General features: G+C 43.1%; 1 protein-coding gene across 1 annotated transcript in view; it reads left to right on the top strand.

The window, feature by feature from the left end:
* LOC118966670 (cGMP-specific 3',5'-cyclic phosphodiesterase-like) overlaps positions 1-13,300 on the top strand; it is a 49,348-nt gene extending 36,048 nt beyond the window's left edge. The window contains exons 16-20 of the mRNA XM_090211783.1: positions 833-907; positions 7,076-7,139; positions 7,402-7,476; positions 10,349-10,432; positions 13,077-13,300. Of these exons, the coding sequence (XP_090067909.1) occupies positions 833-907; positions 7,076-7,139; positions 7,402-7,476; positions 10,349-10,432; positions 13,077-13,193 (415 nt within the window). The 3' untranslated portion in view covers positions 13,194-13,300. The remainder of the gene's footprint in view (positions 1-832; positions 908-7,075; positions 7,140-7,401; positions 7,477-10,348; positions 10,433-13,076) is intronic.
* The last annotated feature ends 268 nt before the right edge of the window (positions 13,301-13,568 follow it).

Below are 13,568 nucleotides of genomic sequence, written 5' to 3'. Positions count from 1 at the left end.
ACCTCCCACCCGTTGGATTGGCTTGATGGGCACTTCTTCTCTCTCGGTCAAGCTGCTCCCGCAACAGCTCAATAGGGTTGAGATCCGATGACTGTGCTGGCCACTCCATTATAAACAGAATACCAGCTGACTGCTTCTTCCCTAAATAGCTCTTGCGTAGCTTGGAGCTGTGCTTTGGGTTTTTTCAGAGATGTATAATCACATGGTAAACTGACACCGCCTGGTATAGAGGTCCTTGGATGGGCAGGGAGCTCTGCCCCAGTTTACCATGTGATTCTACATCTCTGACACCGCCTGGTATAGAGGTCCTGGAGGGCAGGGAGCTCTGCCCAGTCTACCATGTGATTCTACATCTCTGACACCGCCTGGTATAGAGGTCCTGGATGGGCAGGGAGCTCTGCCCCAGTTTACCATGTGATTCTACATCTCTGACACCGCCTGGTATAGAGGTCCTGGATGGGCAGGGAGCTCTGCCCCAGTTTACCATGTGATTCTACATCTCTGACACCGCCTGGTATAGAGGTCCTGGAGGGCAGGGAGCTCTGCCCCAGTTTACCATGTGATTCTACATCTCTGACACCGCCTGGTATAGAGGTCCTGGATGGGCAGGGAGCTCTGCCCCAGTTTACCATGTGATTCTACATCTCTGACACCGCCTGGTATAGAGGTCCTGGATGGGCAGGGAGCTCTACCCCAGTTTACCATGTGATTCTACATCTAGCAGGGGAGACTCTCTGTGGTAGCCTTACTCTCTCACTCTGTGTGTGTGTGTGTGTGTGTGTGTGTGTGTGTGTGTGTGTGTGTGTGTGTGTGTGTGTGTGTGTGTGTTCAGGAGGAGGGCAGAGTTCTTTGAACTGGGTCAGAGAGGAGTGAGGTGGGAGGAGGACAGGCACAGAGACTTACTAAGGTGAGAATCCTAAACCCTATGTAGTGCACTACTTTAGACTGCAGCCCAATGGGCCTAAAGTAGTGCACAAGGGTCCCGTTTGGGCACCGCCTGGTATAGAGGTCCTGGATGGGTACTTCTCTGCGTTAAGTAGTGCACTACTTTATGACACCCTAAACCCTATATAGTGCACTACTTTATGACACCCTATTCCCTATATAGTGCACTACTTTATGACACCCTAAACCCTATATAGTCACTACTTTATGACACCCTAAACCCTATATATAGTGAACTACTTTATGACACCCTATTCTCTATATAGTGAACTACTTTATGACACCCTATTCTCTATATAGTGCACTACTTTATGACACCCTAAACCCTATATAGTGAACTACTTTATGACACCCTATTCTCTATATAGTACACTACTTTATGACACCCTAAACCCTATATAGTGCACTACTTTATGACACCCTATTCTCTATATAGTGCACTACTTTATGACACCCTATTCTCTATATAGTACACTACTTTATGACACCCTAAACCCTATATAGTGCACTACTTTATGACACCCTATTCTCTATATAGTGCACTACTTTATGACACCCTATTCTCTATATAGTGCACTACTTTATGACACCCTATTCTCTATATAGTACACTACTTTATGACACCCTAAACCCTATATAGTGCACTACTTTATGACACCCTAAACCCTATATAGTGCACTACTTTATGACACCCTATTCTCTATATAGTGCACTACTTTATGACACCCTAAACCCTATATAGTGCACTACTTTATGACACCCTATTCTCTATATAGTGCACTACTTTATGACACCCTAAACCCTATATAGTACACTACTTTATGACACCCTATTCTCTATATAGTGCACTACTTTATGACACCCTAAACCCTATATAGTACACTACTTTATGACACCCTATTCTCTATATAGTGCACTACTTTATGACACCCTATTCTCTATATAGTGCACTACTTTATGACACCCTATTCTCTATATAGTGCACTAGTTTATGACACCCTATTCTCTATATAGTGCACTACTTTATGACACCCTATTCTCTATATAGTACACTACTTTATGACACCCTAAACCCTATATAGTGCACTACTTTATGACACCCTAAACCCTATATAGTGCACTACTTTATGACACCCTATTCTCTATATAGTGCACTACTTTATGACACCCTAAACCCTATATAGTGCACTACTTTATGACACCCTAAACCCTATATAGTGCACTACTTTATGACACCCTATTCTCTATATAGTGCACTACTTTATGACACCCTAAACCCTATATAGTACACTACTTTATGACACCCTATTCTCTATATAGTGCACTACTTTATGACACCCTAAACCCTATATAGTGAACTACTTTATGACACGCTATTCCCTATATAGTGCACTACTTTATGACACCCTAAACCCTATATAGTACACTACTTTATGACACCCTATTCTCTATATAGTGCACTACTTTATGACACCCTAAACCCTATATAGTGAACTACTTTATGACACCCTATTCCCTATATAGTGCACTACTTTATGACACCCTAAACCCTATATAGTGCACTACTTTATGACACCCTATTCTCTATATAGTGCACTACTTTGACACCCTATTCTCTATATAGTGCACTACTTTATGACACCCTATTCTCTATATAGTGCACTACTTTATGACACCCTATTCTCTATATAGTGCACTACTTTATGACACCCTATTCTCTATATAGTGCACTACTTTATGACACCCTAAACCCTATATAGTGCACTACTTTATGACACCCTATTCTCTATATAGTGCACTACTTTATGACACCCTATTCTCTATATAGTGCACTACTTTATGACACCCTAAACCCTATATAGTGCACTACTTTATGACACTCTAAACCCTATATAGTGCACTACTTTATGACACCCTAAACCCTATATAGTGCACTACTTTATGACACCCTATTCTCTATATAGTGCACTACTTTATGACACCCTATTCTCTATATAGTGCACTACTTTATGACACCCTAAACCCTATATAGTGCACTACTTTATGACACCCTATTCTCTATATAGTCACTACTTTATGACACCCTAAACCCTATATAGTGCACTACTTTATGACACCCTATTCTCTATATAGTGCACTACTTTATGACACCCTATTCTCTATATAGTGCACTACTTTATGACACCCTATTCTCTATATAGTGCACTACTTTATGACACCCTATTCTCTATATAGTGCACTACTTTATGACACCCTAAACCCTATATAGTGCACTACTTTATGACACCCTATTCTCTATATAGTGCACTACTTTATGACACCCTAAACCCTATATAGTGCACTACTTTATGACACTCTAAACCCTATATAGTGCACTACTTTATGACACCCTAAACCCTATATAGTGCACTACTTCATGACACCCTATTCTCTATATAGTGCACTACTTTATGACACCCTAAACCCTATATAGTACACTACTTTATGACACTCTAAACCCTATATAGTGCACTACTTTATGACACTCTAAACCCTATATAGTGCACTACTTTATGACACCCTAAACCCTATATAGTGAACTACTTTATGACACCCTATTCTCTATATAGTGCACTACTTTATGACACCCTAAACCCTATATAGTGCACTACTTTATGACACCCTATTCTCTATATAGTGCACTACTTTATGACACCCTATTCTCTATATAGTGCACTACTTTATGACACTCTAAACCCTATATAGTGCACTACTTTATGACACCCTAAACCCTATATAGTGCACTACTTTATGACACCCTAAACCCTATATAGTGCACTACTTTATGACACTCTAAACCCTATATAGTGCACTACTTTATGACACCCTAAACCCTATATAGTACACTACTTTATGACACCCTAAACCCTATATAGTGCACTACTTTATGACACCCTAAACCCTATATAGTACACTACTTTATGACACCCTATTCTCTATATAGTGCACTACTTTATGACACCCTAAACCCTATATAGTGCACTACTTTATGACACCCTATTCTCTATATAGTGCACTACTTTATGACACCCTAAACCCTATATAGTGCACTACTTTATGACACCCTATTCTCTATATAGTCACTACTTTATGACACCCTAAACCCTATATAGTGCACTACTTTGACACCCTATTCTCTATATAGTGCACTACTTTATGACACCCTATTCTCTATATAGTGCACTACTTTATGACACTCTAAACCCTATATAGTACACTACTTTATGACACCCTAAACCCTATATAGTGCACTACTTTATGACACCCTATTCTCTATATAGTGCACTACTTTATGACACCCTAAACCCTATATAGTGCACTACTTTGACACCCTATTCTCTATATAGTGCACTACTTTATGACACCCTATTCTCTATATAGTGCACTACTTTATGACACCCTATTCTCTATATAGTGCACTACTTTATGACACCCTATTCCCTATATAGTGCACTACTTTATGACACCCTATTCTCTATATAGTGCACTACTTTATGACACCCTAAACCCTATATAGTGCACTACTTTATGACACCCTATTCTCTATATAGTGCACTACTTTATGACACCCTAAACCCTATATAGTGCACTACTTTGACACCCTAAACCCCATATAGTACACTACTTTGACACCCTAAACCCTATATAGTACACTACTTTGACACCCTAAACCCTATATAGTGCACTACTTTATGACACCCTAAACCCTATATATAGTGAACTACTTTATGACACCCTATTCTCTATATAGTACACTACTTTGACACCCTAAACCCCATATAGTACACTACTTTGACACCCTAAACCCTATATAGTGCACTACTTTATGACACCCTAAACCCTATATAGTGCACTACTTTATGACACCCTATTCTCTATATAGTGCACTACTTTATGACACCCTAAACCCTATATAGTACACTACTTTATGACACCCTAAACCCTATATAGTACACTACTTTATGACACCCTAAACCCTATATAGTGCACTACTTTATGACACCCTATTCTCTATATAGTGCACTACTTTATGACACCCTAAACCCTATATAGTACACTACTTTATGACACCCTAAACCCTATATAGTGCACTACTTTATGACACCCTAAACCCTATATAGTGCACTACTTTGACACCCTATTCCCTATATAGTACACTACTTTATGACACCCTATTCTCTATATAGTACACTACTTTATGACACCCTAAACCCTATATAGTACACTACTTTATGACACCCTAAACCCTATATAGTGCACTACTTTGACACCCTATTCCCTATATAGTACACTACTTTATGACACCCTATTCTCTATATAGTGCACTACTTTATGACACTCTAAACCCTATATAGTGCACTACTTTGACACCCTAAACCCTATATAGTGCACTAGTTTATGACACCCTAAACCCTATATAGTACACTACTTTATGACACCCTAAACCCTATATAGTGCACTACTTTATGACACCCTAAACCCTATATAGTGAACTACTTTATGACACCCTAAACCCTATATAGTGAACTACTTTATGACACCCTAAACCCTATATAGTGCACTACTTTATGACACCCTATTCTCTATATAGTGCACTACTTTATGACACCCTATTCTCTATATAGTGCACTAGTTTATGACACCCTAAACCCTATATAGTGCACTACTTTATGACACCCTAAACCCTATATAGTACACTACTTTATGACACCCTATTCTCTATATAGTGCACTACTTTATGACACTCTAAACCCTATATAGTGCACTACTTTGACACCCTAAACCCTATATAGTGCACTAGTTTATGACACCCTAAACCCTATATAGTACACTACTTTATGACACCCTAAACCCTATATAGTGCACTACTTTATGACACCCTAAACCCTATATAGTGAACTACTTTATGACACCCTAAACCCTATATAGTGAACTACTTTATGACACCCTAAACCCTATATAGTGCACTACTTTATGACACCCTATTCTCTATATAGTGCACTACTTTATGACACCCTATTCTCTATATAGTGCACTAGTTTATGACACCCTAAACCCTATATAGTGCACTACTTTATGACACCCTATTCTCTATATAGTGCACTACTTTATGACACCCTATTCTCTATATAGTGCACTACTTTATGACACCCTATTCTCTATATAGTGCACTAGTTTATGACACCCTAAACCCTATATAGTACACTACTTTATGACACCCTAAACCCTATATAGTGCACTACTTTGACACCCTATTCCCTATATAGTACACTACTTTATGACACCCTATTCTCTATATAGTGCACTACTTTATGACACTCTAAACCCTATATAGTGCACTACTTTGACACCCTATTCCCTATATAGTGCACTACTTTATGACACTCTAAACCCTATATAGTACACTACTTTGACACCCTAAACCCTATATAGTGCACTAGTTTATGACACCCTAAACCCTATATATAGTGCACTACTTTATGACACCCTAAACCCTATATAGTGCACTACTTTGACACCCTAAACCCTATATAGTGCACTACTTTGACACCCTAAACCCTATATAGTGCACTACTTTGACACCCTAAACCCTATATAGTGCACTACTTTGACACCCTAAACCCTATATAGTGCACTACTTTATGACACCCTAAACCCTATATAGTGCACTACTTTGACACCCTAAACCCTATATAGTGCACTACTTTATGACACCCTAAACCCTATATAGTACAATACTTTGACACCCTAAACCCTATATAGTGCACTACTGTGACACCCTAAACCCTATATAGTGCACTACTTTATGACACCCTAAACCCTATATAGTGCACTACTTTGACACCCTAAACCCTATATAGTGCACTACTTTATGACACCCTAAACCCTATATAGTGCACTACTTTGACACCCTAAACCCTATATAGTGCACTACTTTATGACACCCTAAACCCTATATAGTGCACTACTTTGACCATCTAGTCGTGATCGACTCTGATCCAGGGGTGTGTGTGTGTGTGTGTGTGTTTGTGTGTGTGTGTTTGTGTGTGTGTGTTTGTGTGTGTGTGTGTGTGTGTGTGTGTGTCTCCAGGTCGATGCTGATGACAGCCAGCGACATTGCTGCCATTACAAAGCCTTGGCATATTCAGAAGAGGGTAACACACACACACACACACCACACACAGGTAACACACACCCACACACACACACACAGGTAACACACCCCCCCCCCCCCCCCCACACACACACACACACACACACACAAACACACAGGTAACACACACCCACACACACACACACACACACACACACACACACACACACACACACACACACACACACACAGGTAACACACACACACACACCACACACACACACACACATACACAGTTTATCCCTCATTCTCTCCCTCCTCAGACAGCTAAGTTGGTGGCATCAGAGTTTTTCGCTCAAGGAGACCGAGAGAAGGAAGAGTTCAACATCAAACCTGTCGTAAGTAGCTATCGCTGCCTGGAACTTAGTAACAACATCAAACCTGTCGTAAGTAGCTATCGCTGCCTGGAACTTAGTTCAACATCAAACCTGTCGTAAGTAGCTATCGCTGCCTGGAACTTAGTTCAACATCAAACCTGTCGTCAGTAGCTATCGCTGCCTGGAACTTAGTTCAACATCAAACCTGTCGTAAGTAGCTATCGCTGCCTGGAACTTAGTTCAACATCAAGCCTGTCGTAAGTAGCTATCGCTGCCTGGAACTTAGTTCAACATCAAACCTGTCGTAAGTAGCTATCGCTGCCTGGAACTTAGTTCAACATCAAACCTGTCGTCAGTAGCTATCGCTGCCTGGAACTTAGTAACAACATCAAACCTGTTGTAAGTAGCTATCGCTGCCTGGAACTTAGTTCAACATCAAACCTGTCGTAAGTAGCTATCGCTGCCTGGAACTTATTTCAACATCAAACCTGTCGTAAGTAGCTACCGCTGCCTGGAACTTAGTTCAACATCAAGCCTGTCGTAAGTAGCTATCGCTGCCTGGAACTTAGTTCAACATCAAACCTGTCGTAAGTAGCTACCGCTGCTATCACATGTAGCTATCGCTGCTATCACATGTAGCTATCGCTGCTATCACATGTAGCTATCGCTGCTATCACGTGTAGCTATCGCTACTATCACATGTAGCTATCGCTGCTATCACGTGTAGCTATCGCTGCTATCACGTGTAGCTATCGCTGCTATCACATGTAGCTATCGCTGCTATCACATGTAGCTATCGCTGCTATCACGTGTAGCTATCGCTGCTATCACATGTAGCTATCGCTGCTATCACATGTAGCTATCGCTGCTATCACGTGTAGCTATCGCTGCTATCACATGTAGCTATCGCTGCTATCACGTGTAGCTATCGCTGCTATCACATGTAGCTATCGCTGCTATCACATGTAGCAATCGCTGCTATCACATGTAGCTATCGCTGCTATCACATGTAGCTATCGCTGCCTGGAACTTAGTTCAACATCAAACCTGTCGTCAGTAGCTATCGCTGCCTGGAACTTAGTTCAACATCAAACCTGTCGTAAGTAGCTATCGCTGCCTGGAACTTAGTTCAACATCAAACCTGTCGTAAGTAGCTACCGCTGCCTGGAACTTAGTTCAACATCAAACCTGTCGTAAGTAGCTATCGCTGCCTGGAACTTAGTTCAACATCAAACCTGTCGTAAGTAGCTACCGCTGCCTGGAACTTAGTTCAACATCAAACCTGTCGTAAGTAGCTACCGCTGCCTGGAACTTAGTTCAACATCAAACCTGTCGTAAGTAGCTACCGCTGCCTGGAACTTAGTTCAACATCAAACCTCAATGCATGGAACTTCGCTACTTACAACAGGTTTGATGTTGAACTAAGTTCCAAGACAACATGTTAACTCAGTTGACCTCTGACCTGCAAGACAACATGTTAACTCAGTTGACCTCTGACCTGCAAGACAACATGTTAACTCAGTTGACCTCTGACCTGCAAGATAACATGTTAACTCAGTGGACCTCTGACCTGCAAGACAACATGTTAACTCAGTTGACCTCTGACCTGCAGGACAACATGTTTAATTCAGTGGACCTCTGACCTGCAAGACAACATGTTAACTCAGTTGACCTCTGACCTGCAAGACAACATGTTAACTCAGTTGACCTCTGACCTGCATGTTAACTCAGTTGACCTCTGACCTGCAGGACAACATGTTAACTCAGTGGACCTCTGACCTGCAAGACAACATGTTAACTCAGTTGACCTCTGACCTGCAGGACAACATGTTAACTCAGTTGACCTCTGACCTGCAAGACAACATGTTAACTCAGTTGACCTCTGACTTGCAGGACAACATGTTTAACTCAGTCGACCTCTGACCTGCAAGACAACATGTTAACTCAGTTGACCTCTGACTTGCAGGACAACATGTTTAACTCAATGGACCTCTGACCTGCAAGACAACATGTTAACTCAGTTGACCTCTGACCTACAAGACAACATGTTAACTCAGTTGACCTCTGACTTGCAGGACAACATGTTTAACTCAGTTGACCTCTGACCTGCATGTTAACTCAGTTGACCTCTGACCTGCAGGACAACATGTTAACTCAGTGGACCTCTGACCTGCAAGACAACATGTTAACTCAGTTGACCTCTGACCTGCAGGACAACATGTTAACTCAGTTGACCTCTGACCTGCAAGACAACATGTTAACTCAGTTGACCTCTGACTTGCAGGACAACATGTTTAACTCAGTCGACCTCTGACCTGCAAGACAACATGTTAACTCAGTTGACCTCTGACTTGCAGGACAACATGTTTAACTCAATGGACCTCTGACCTGCAAGACAACATGTTAACTCAGTTGACCTCTGACCTACAAGACAACATGTTAACTCAGTTGACCTCTGACTTGCAGGACAACATGTTTAACTCAGTGGACCTCTGACCTGCAGGACAACCTGTTAACTCATATTATTGTTAACTCAGTTGACCTCTGACCTGCAGGACAACATGTTTAACTCAGTTGACCTCTGACCTGCAGGACAACATGTTAACTCAGTTGACCTCTGACCTACAAGACAACATGTTAACTCAGTTGACCTCTGACTTGCAGGACAACATGTTTAACTCAGTGGACCTCTGACCTGCAGGACAACATGTTAACTCATATTAATGTTAACTCAGTTGACCTCTGACCTGCAAGACAACATGTTAACTCATATTATTGTTAACTCAGTTGACCTCTGACCTGCAGGACAACATGTTAACTCAGTTGACCTCTGACCTGCAGGACAACATGTTTAACTCAGGCGTGACAATAAATTCCATCTGTTTGTCCCCAGGACATGATGAACAGAGACAACAGCACTCGTCTTCCTCACATGCAGGTCAACTACATCGATGGGATGTGCCATCCCTTATACCAGGTGGGTACTAGTCCATTCACCCTCTATACAACTTGGGTGGGTACTAGTCTATACAACCTGGGTAGGTACTATTCCATTCACCCTCTATATAACCTGGGTAGATAGTAGACCATTCACCCTATACACAACCTGGGTGGGTCCTAGTCTACACAACCTGGGTGGGTCCTAGTCTATACAACCTGGGTGGGTCCTAGTCTATACAACCTGGGTAGATAGTAGTCCATTCACCCTCTATACAACCTGGGTAGGTGCTAGTCCATTCACCCTCTATACAACCTGGGTAGGTGCTAGTCCATTCACCCTCTATACAACCAGGGTAGGTGCTAGTCCATTCACCCTCTATACAACCTGGGTAGATAGTAGACCATTCACCCTCTATACAACCTGGGTGGGTACTAGTCTATACAACCTGGGTGGGTACCAGTCTATACACCTGGGTAGGTACTAGTCCATTCACCCTCTATACAACCTGGGTGGGTACTAGTCTATACAACCTGGGTGGGTACTAGTCTATACAACCTGGGTGGGTTCTAGTCTATACAACCTGGTTGGGTGCTAGTCTATACAACCTGGGTGGGTTCTAGTCTATACAACCTGGGTGGGTACTAGTCTATACAACCTGGGTGGGTACTAGTCTATACAACCTGGGTGGGTTCTAGTCTATACAACCTGGGTGGGTACTAGTCTATACAACCTGGGTGGGTAGTAGTCTATTCAACCTGGGTGGGTACTAGTCTATTCAACCTGGGTGGGTACTAGTCTATACAACCTGGGTGGGTACTAGTCTATACAACCTGGGTGGGTACTAGTCTATACAACCTGGGTGGGTTCTAGTCTATACAACCTGGGTGGGTCCCAGTCCATTCACCCTCTATACAACCTGGGTGGGTACTAGTCTATACAACCTGGGTGGGTACCAGTCTATACAACCTGGGTGGGTACCAGTCTATACAACCTGGGTGGGTACTAGTCTATACAACCTGGGTGGGTCCCAGTCCATTCACTCTCTATACAACCTGGGTGGGTGCTAGTCTATACAACCTGGGTGGGTGCTAGTCTATACAACCTGGGTGGGTTCTAGTCTATACAACCTGGGTGGGTCCCAGTCCATTCACCCTCTATACAACCTGGGTGGGTACTAGTCTATACAACCTGGGTGGGTACCAGTCTATACAACCTGGGTGGGTACCAGTCTATACAACCTGGGTGGGTACTAGTCTATACAACCTGGGTGGGTCTAGTCTATACAACCTGGGTGGGTTCTAGTCTATACAACCTGGGTGGGTCCTAGTCTATACAACCTGGGTGGGTACTAGTCTATACAACCTGGGTGGGTACCAGTCTATACAACCTGGGTGGGTACTAGTCTATACAACCTGGGTGGGTACTAGTCTATACAACCTGGGTGGGTACCAGTCTATACAACCTGGTTGGGTTCCAGTCTATACAACCTGGGTGGGTACCAGTCTATACAACCTGGGTGGGTACTAGTCTATACAACCTGGGTGGGTGCTAGTCTATACAACCTGGGTGGGTACTAGTCTATACAACCTGGGTGGGCACTAGTCTATACAACCTGGGTGGGTACCAGTCTATACAACCTGGGTGGGTACCAGTCTATACAACCTGGGTGGGTACTAGTCTATACAACCTGGGTGGGCACTAGTCTATACAACCTGGGTGGGTACCAGTCTATACAACCTGGGTGGGTAGTAGTCTATACAACCTGGGTGGGTACCAGTCTATACAACCTGGGTGGGTACTAGTCTATACAACTTGGGTGGGTTCTAGTCTATACAACTTGGGTGGGTCCCAGTCCATTCACCCTCTATACAACCTGGGTGGGTACCAGTCTATACAACCTGGGTGGGTACCAGTCTATACAACCTGGGTGGGTACCAGTCTATACAACCTGGGTGGGTTATACCTTTGTAGGAGATCAGAAATGTATGAATTTGTATTCATTGCTTTCTCACTCTCTCCCCCCCTCCCCCACTTTTCCCCCCAACCCCCCCACCTCCCCCTCTCACTCTTTCTCTCCATACCCTTCACTGTCCTCTCTCTCTCTGTCTCTCTCTCTCTCTCTCTCTCTCTGTCTCTCTCTCTTTCTCTCTTTTTCTCTCTCTCTTTTTCTCTCTCTCTTTTTCTCTCTCTTTTTCTCTCTCTTTTTCTCTCTCTCTCTCTCTCTCTCTTTTTCTCCTTCTGTCTCTCTTTCTCCTTCTGTCTCTCTCTTTCTCTCTCTTTCTCCTTCTGTTTCTCTCTCTCTCTCTTTCTCCTTCTGTTTCTCTCTCTCTCTCTTTCTCCTTCTGTTTCTCTCTCTCTCTCTCTCTCTCTCTCTCTCTCTCTCTCTTTCTCCTTCTGTTTCTCTCTCTCTCTCTCTCCTTCTGTTTCTCTCTCTCTCTCTTTCTCCTTCTGTTTCTCTCTCTCTTTCTCCTTCTGTTTCTCTCTCTCTCTCTCTTTCTCCTTCTGTTTCTCTCTCTTTCTCCTTCTGTTTATCTCTCTCTCTCTCTCTCTCTCTCCTTCTGTTTCTCTCTCTCTCTCTCTCTCTGTCTCTCTCTCTCTCTCTCTCTGTCTCTCTCTCTCTCTTTCTCTCCCTCTCCCTCTCCACCCCCCCTTCCCTCCCTTTCTCCCCCTCTTTTCTCAGACTCTTTCTGGGATGTTTGACTCCTGTTCTCCACTGTTGGACGGCCTCATGAGGAACAGAGAGAATTGGATGCTGCTGGTCGAGACGGGGGAGGAAGGAGGAGGAGAGGAGGAATAGAGAGATGAAAGGGAGGAACAGAGAGAACTGTATAATGACTTCGTTGTTTGTGTGAGAATCAAGACTGGAGAATCACTGGTTATCGTCTGGTAGACCCTCCCCCAACAGCGACATTACTGGTTATCGTCTGGGTAGACCCTCCCCCAACAGCAACATCACTGGTTATCGTCTGGGTAGACCCTCCCCCAACAGCAACATCACTGGTTATCGTCTGGGTAGACCCTCCCCCAACAGCAACATCACTGGTTATCGTCTGGGTAGACCCTCCCCCAACAGCAACATCACTGGTTATCGTCTGGGTAGACCCTCCCCCAACAGCAACACCGGGTAGACCCTCCCCCAACAGCAACATCACTGGTTATCGTCTGGGTAGAC

Source organism: Oncorhynchus mykiss, chromosome 19 (genome assembly GCF_057628025.1).
Source record: "Oncorhynchus mykiss isolate SJ-2025 chromosome 19, ASM5762802v1, whole genome shotgun sequence".
NCBI lineage: Eukaryota > Metazoa > Chordata > Actinopteri > Salmoniformes > Salmonidae > Oncorhynchus > Oncorhynchus mykiss.
Note: the sequence above shows the minus strand (reverse complement) of the source record. Positions and strands in the feature narration are given on the sequence as shown.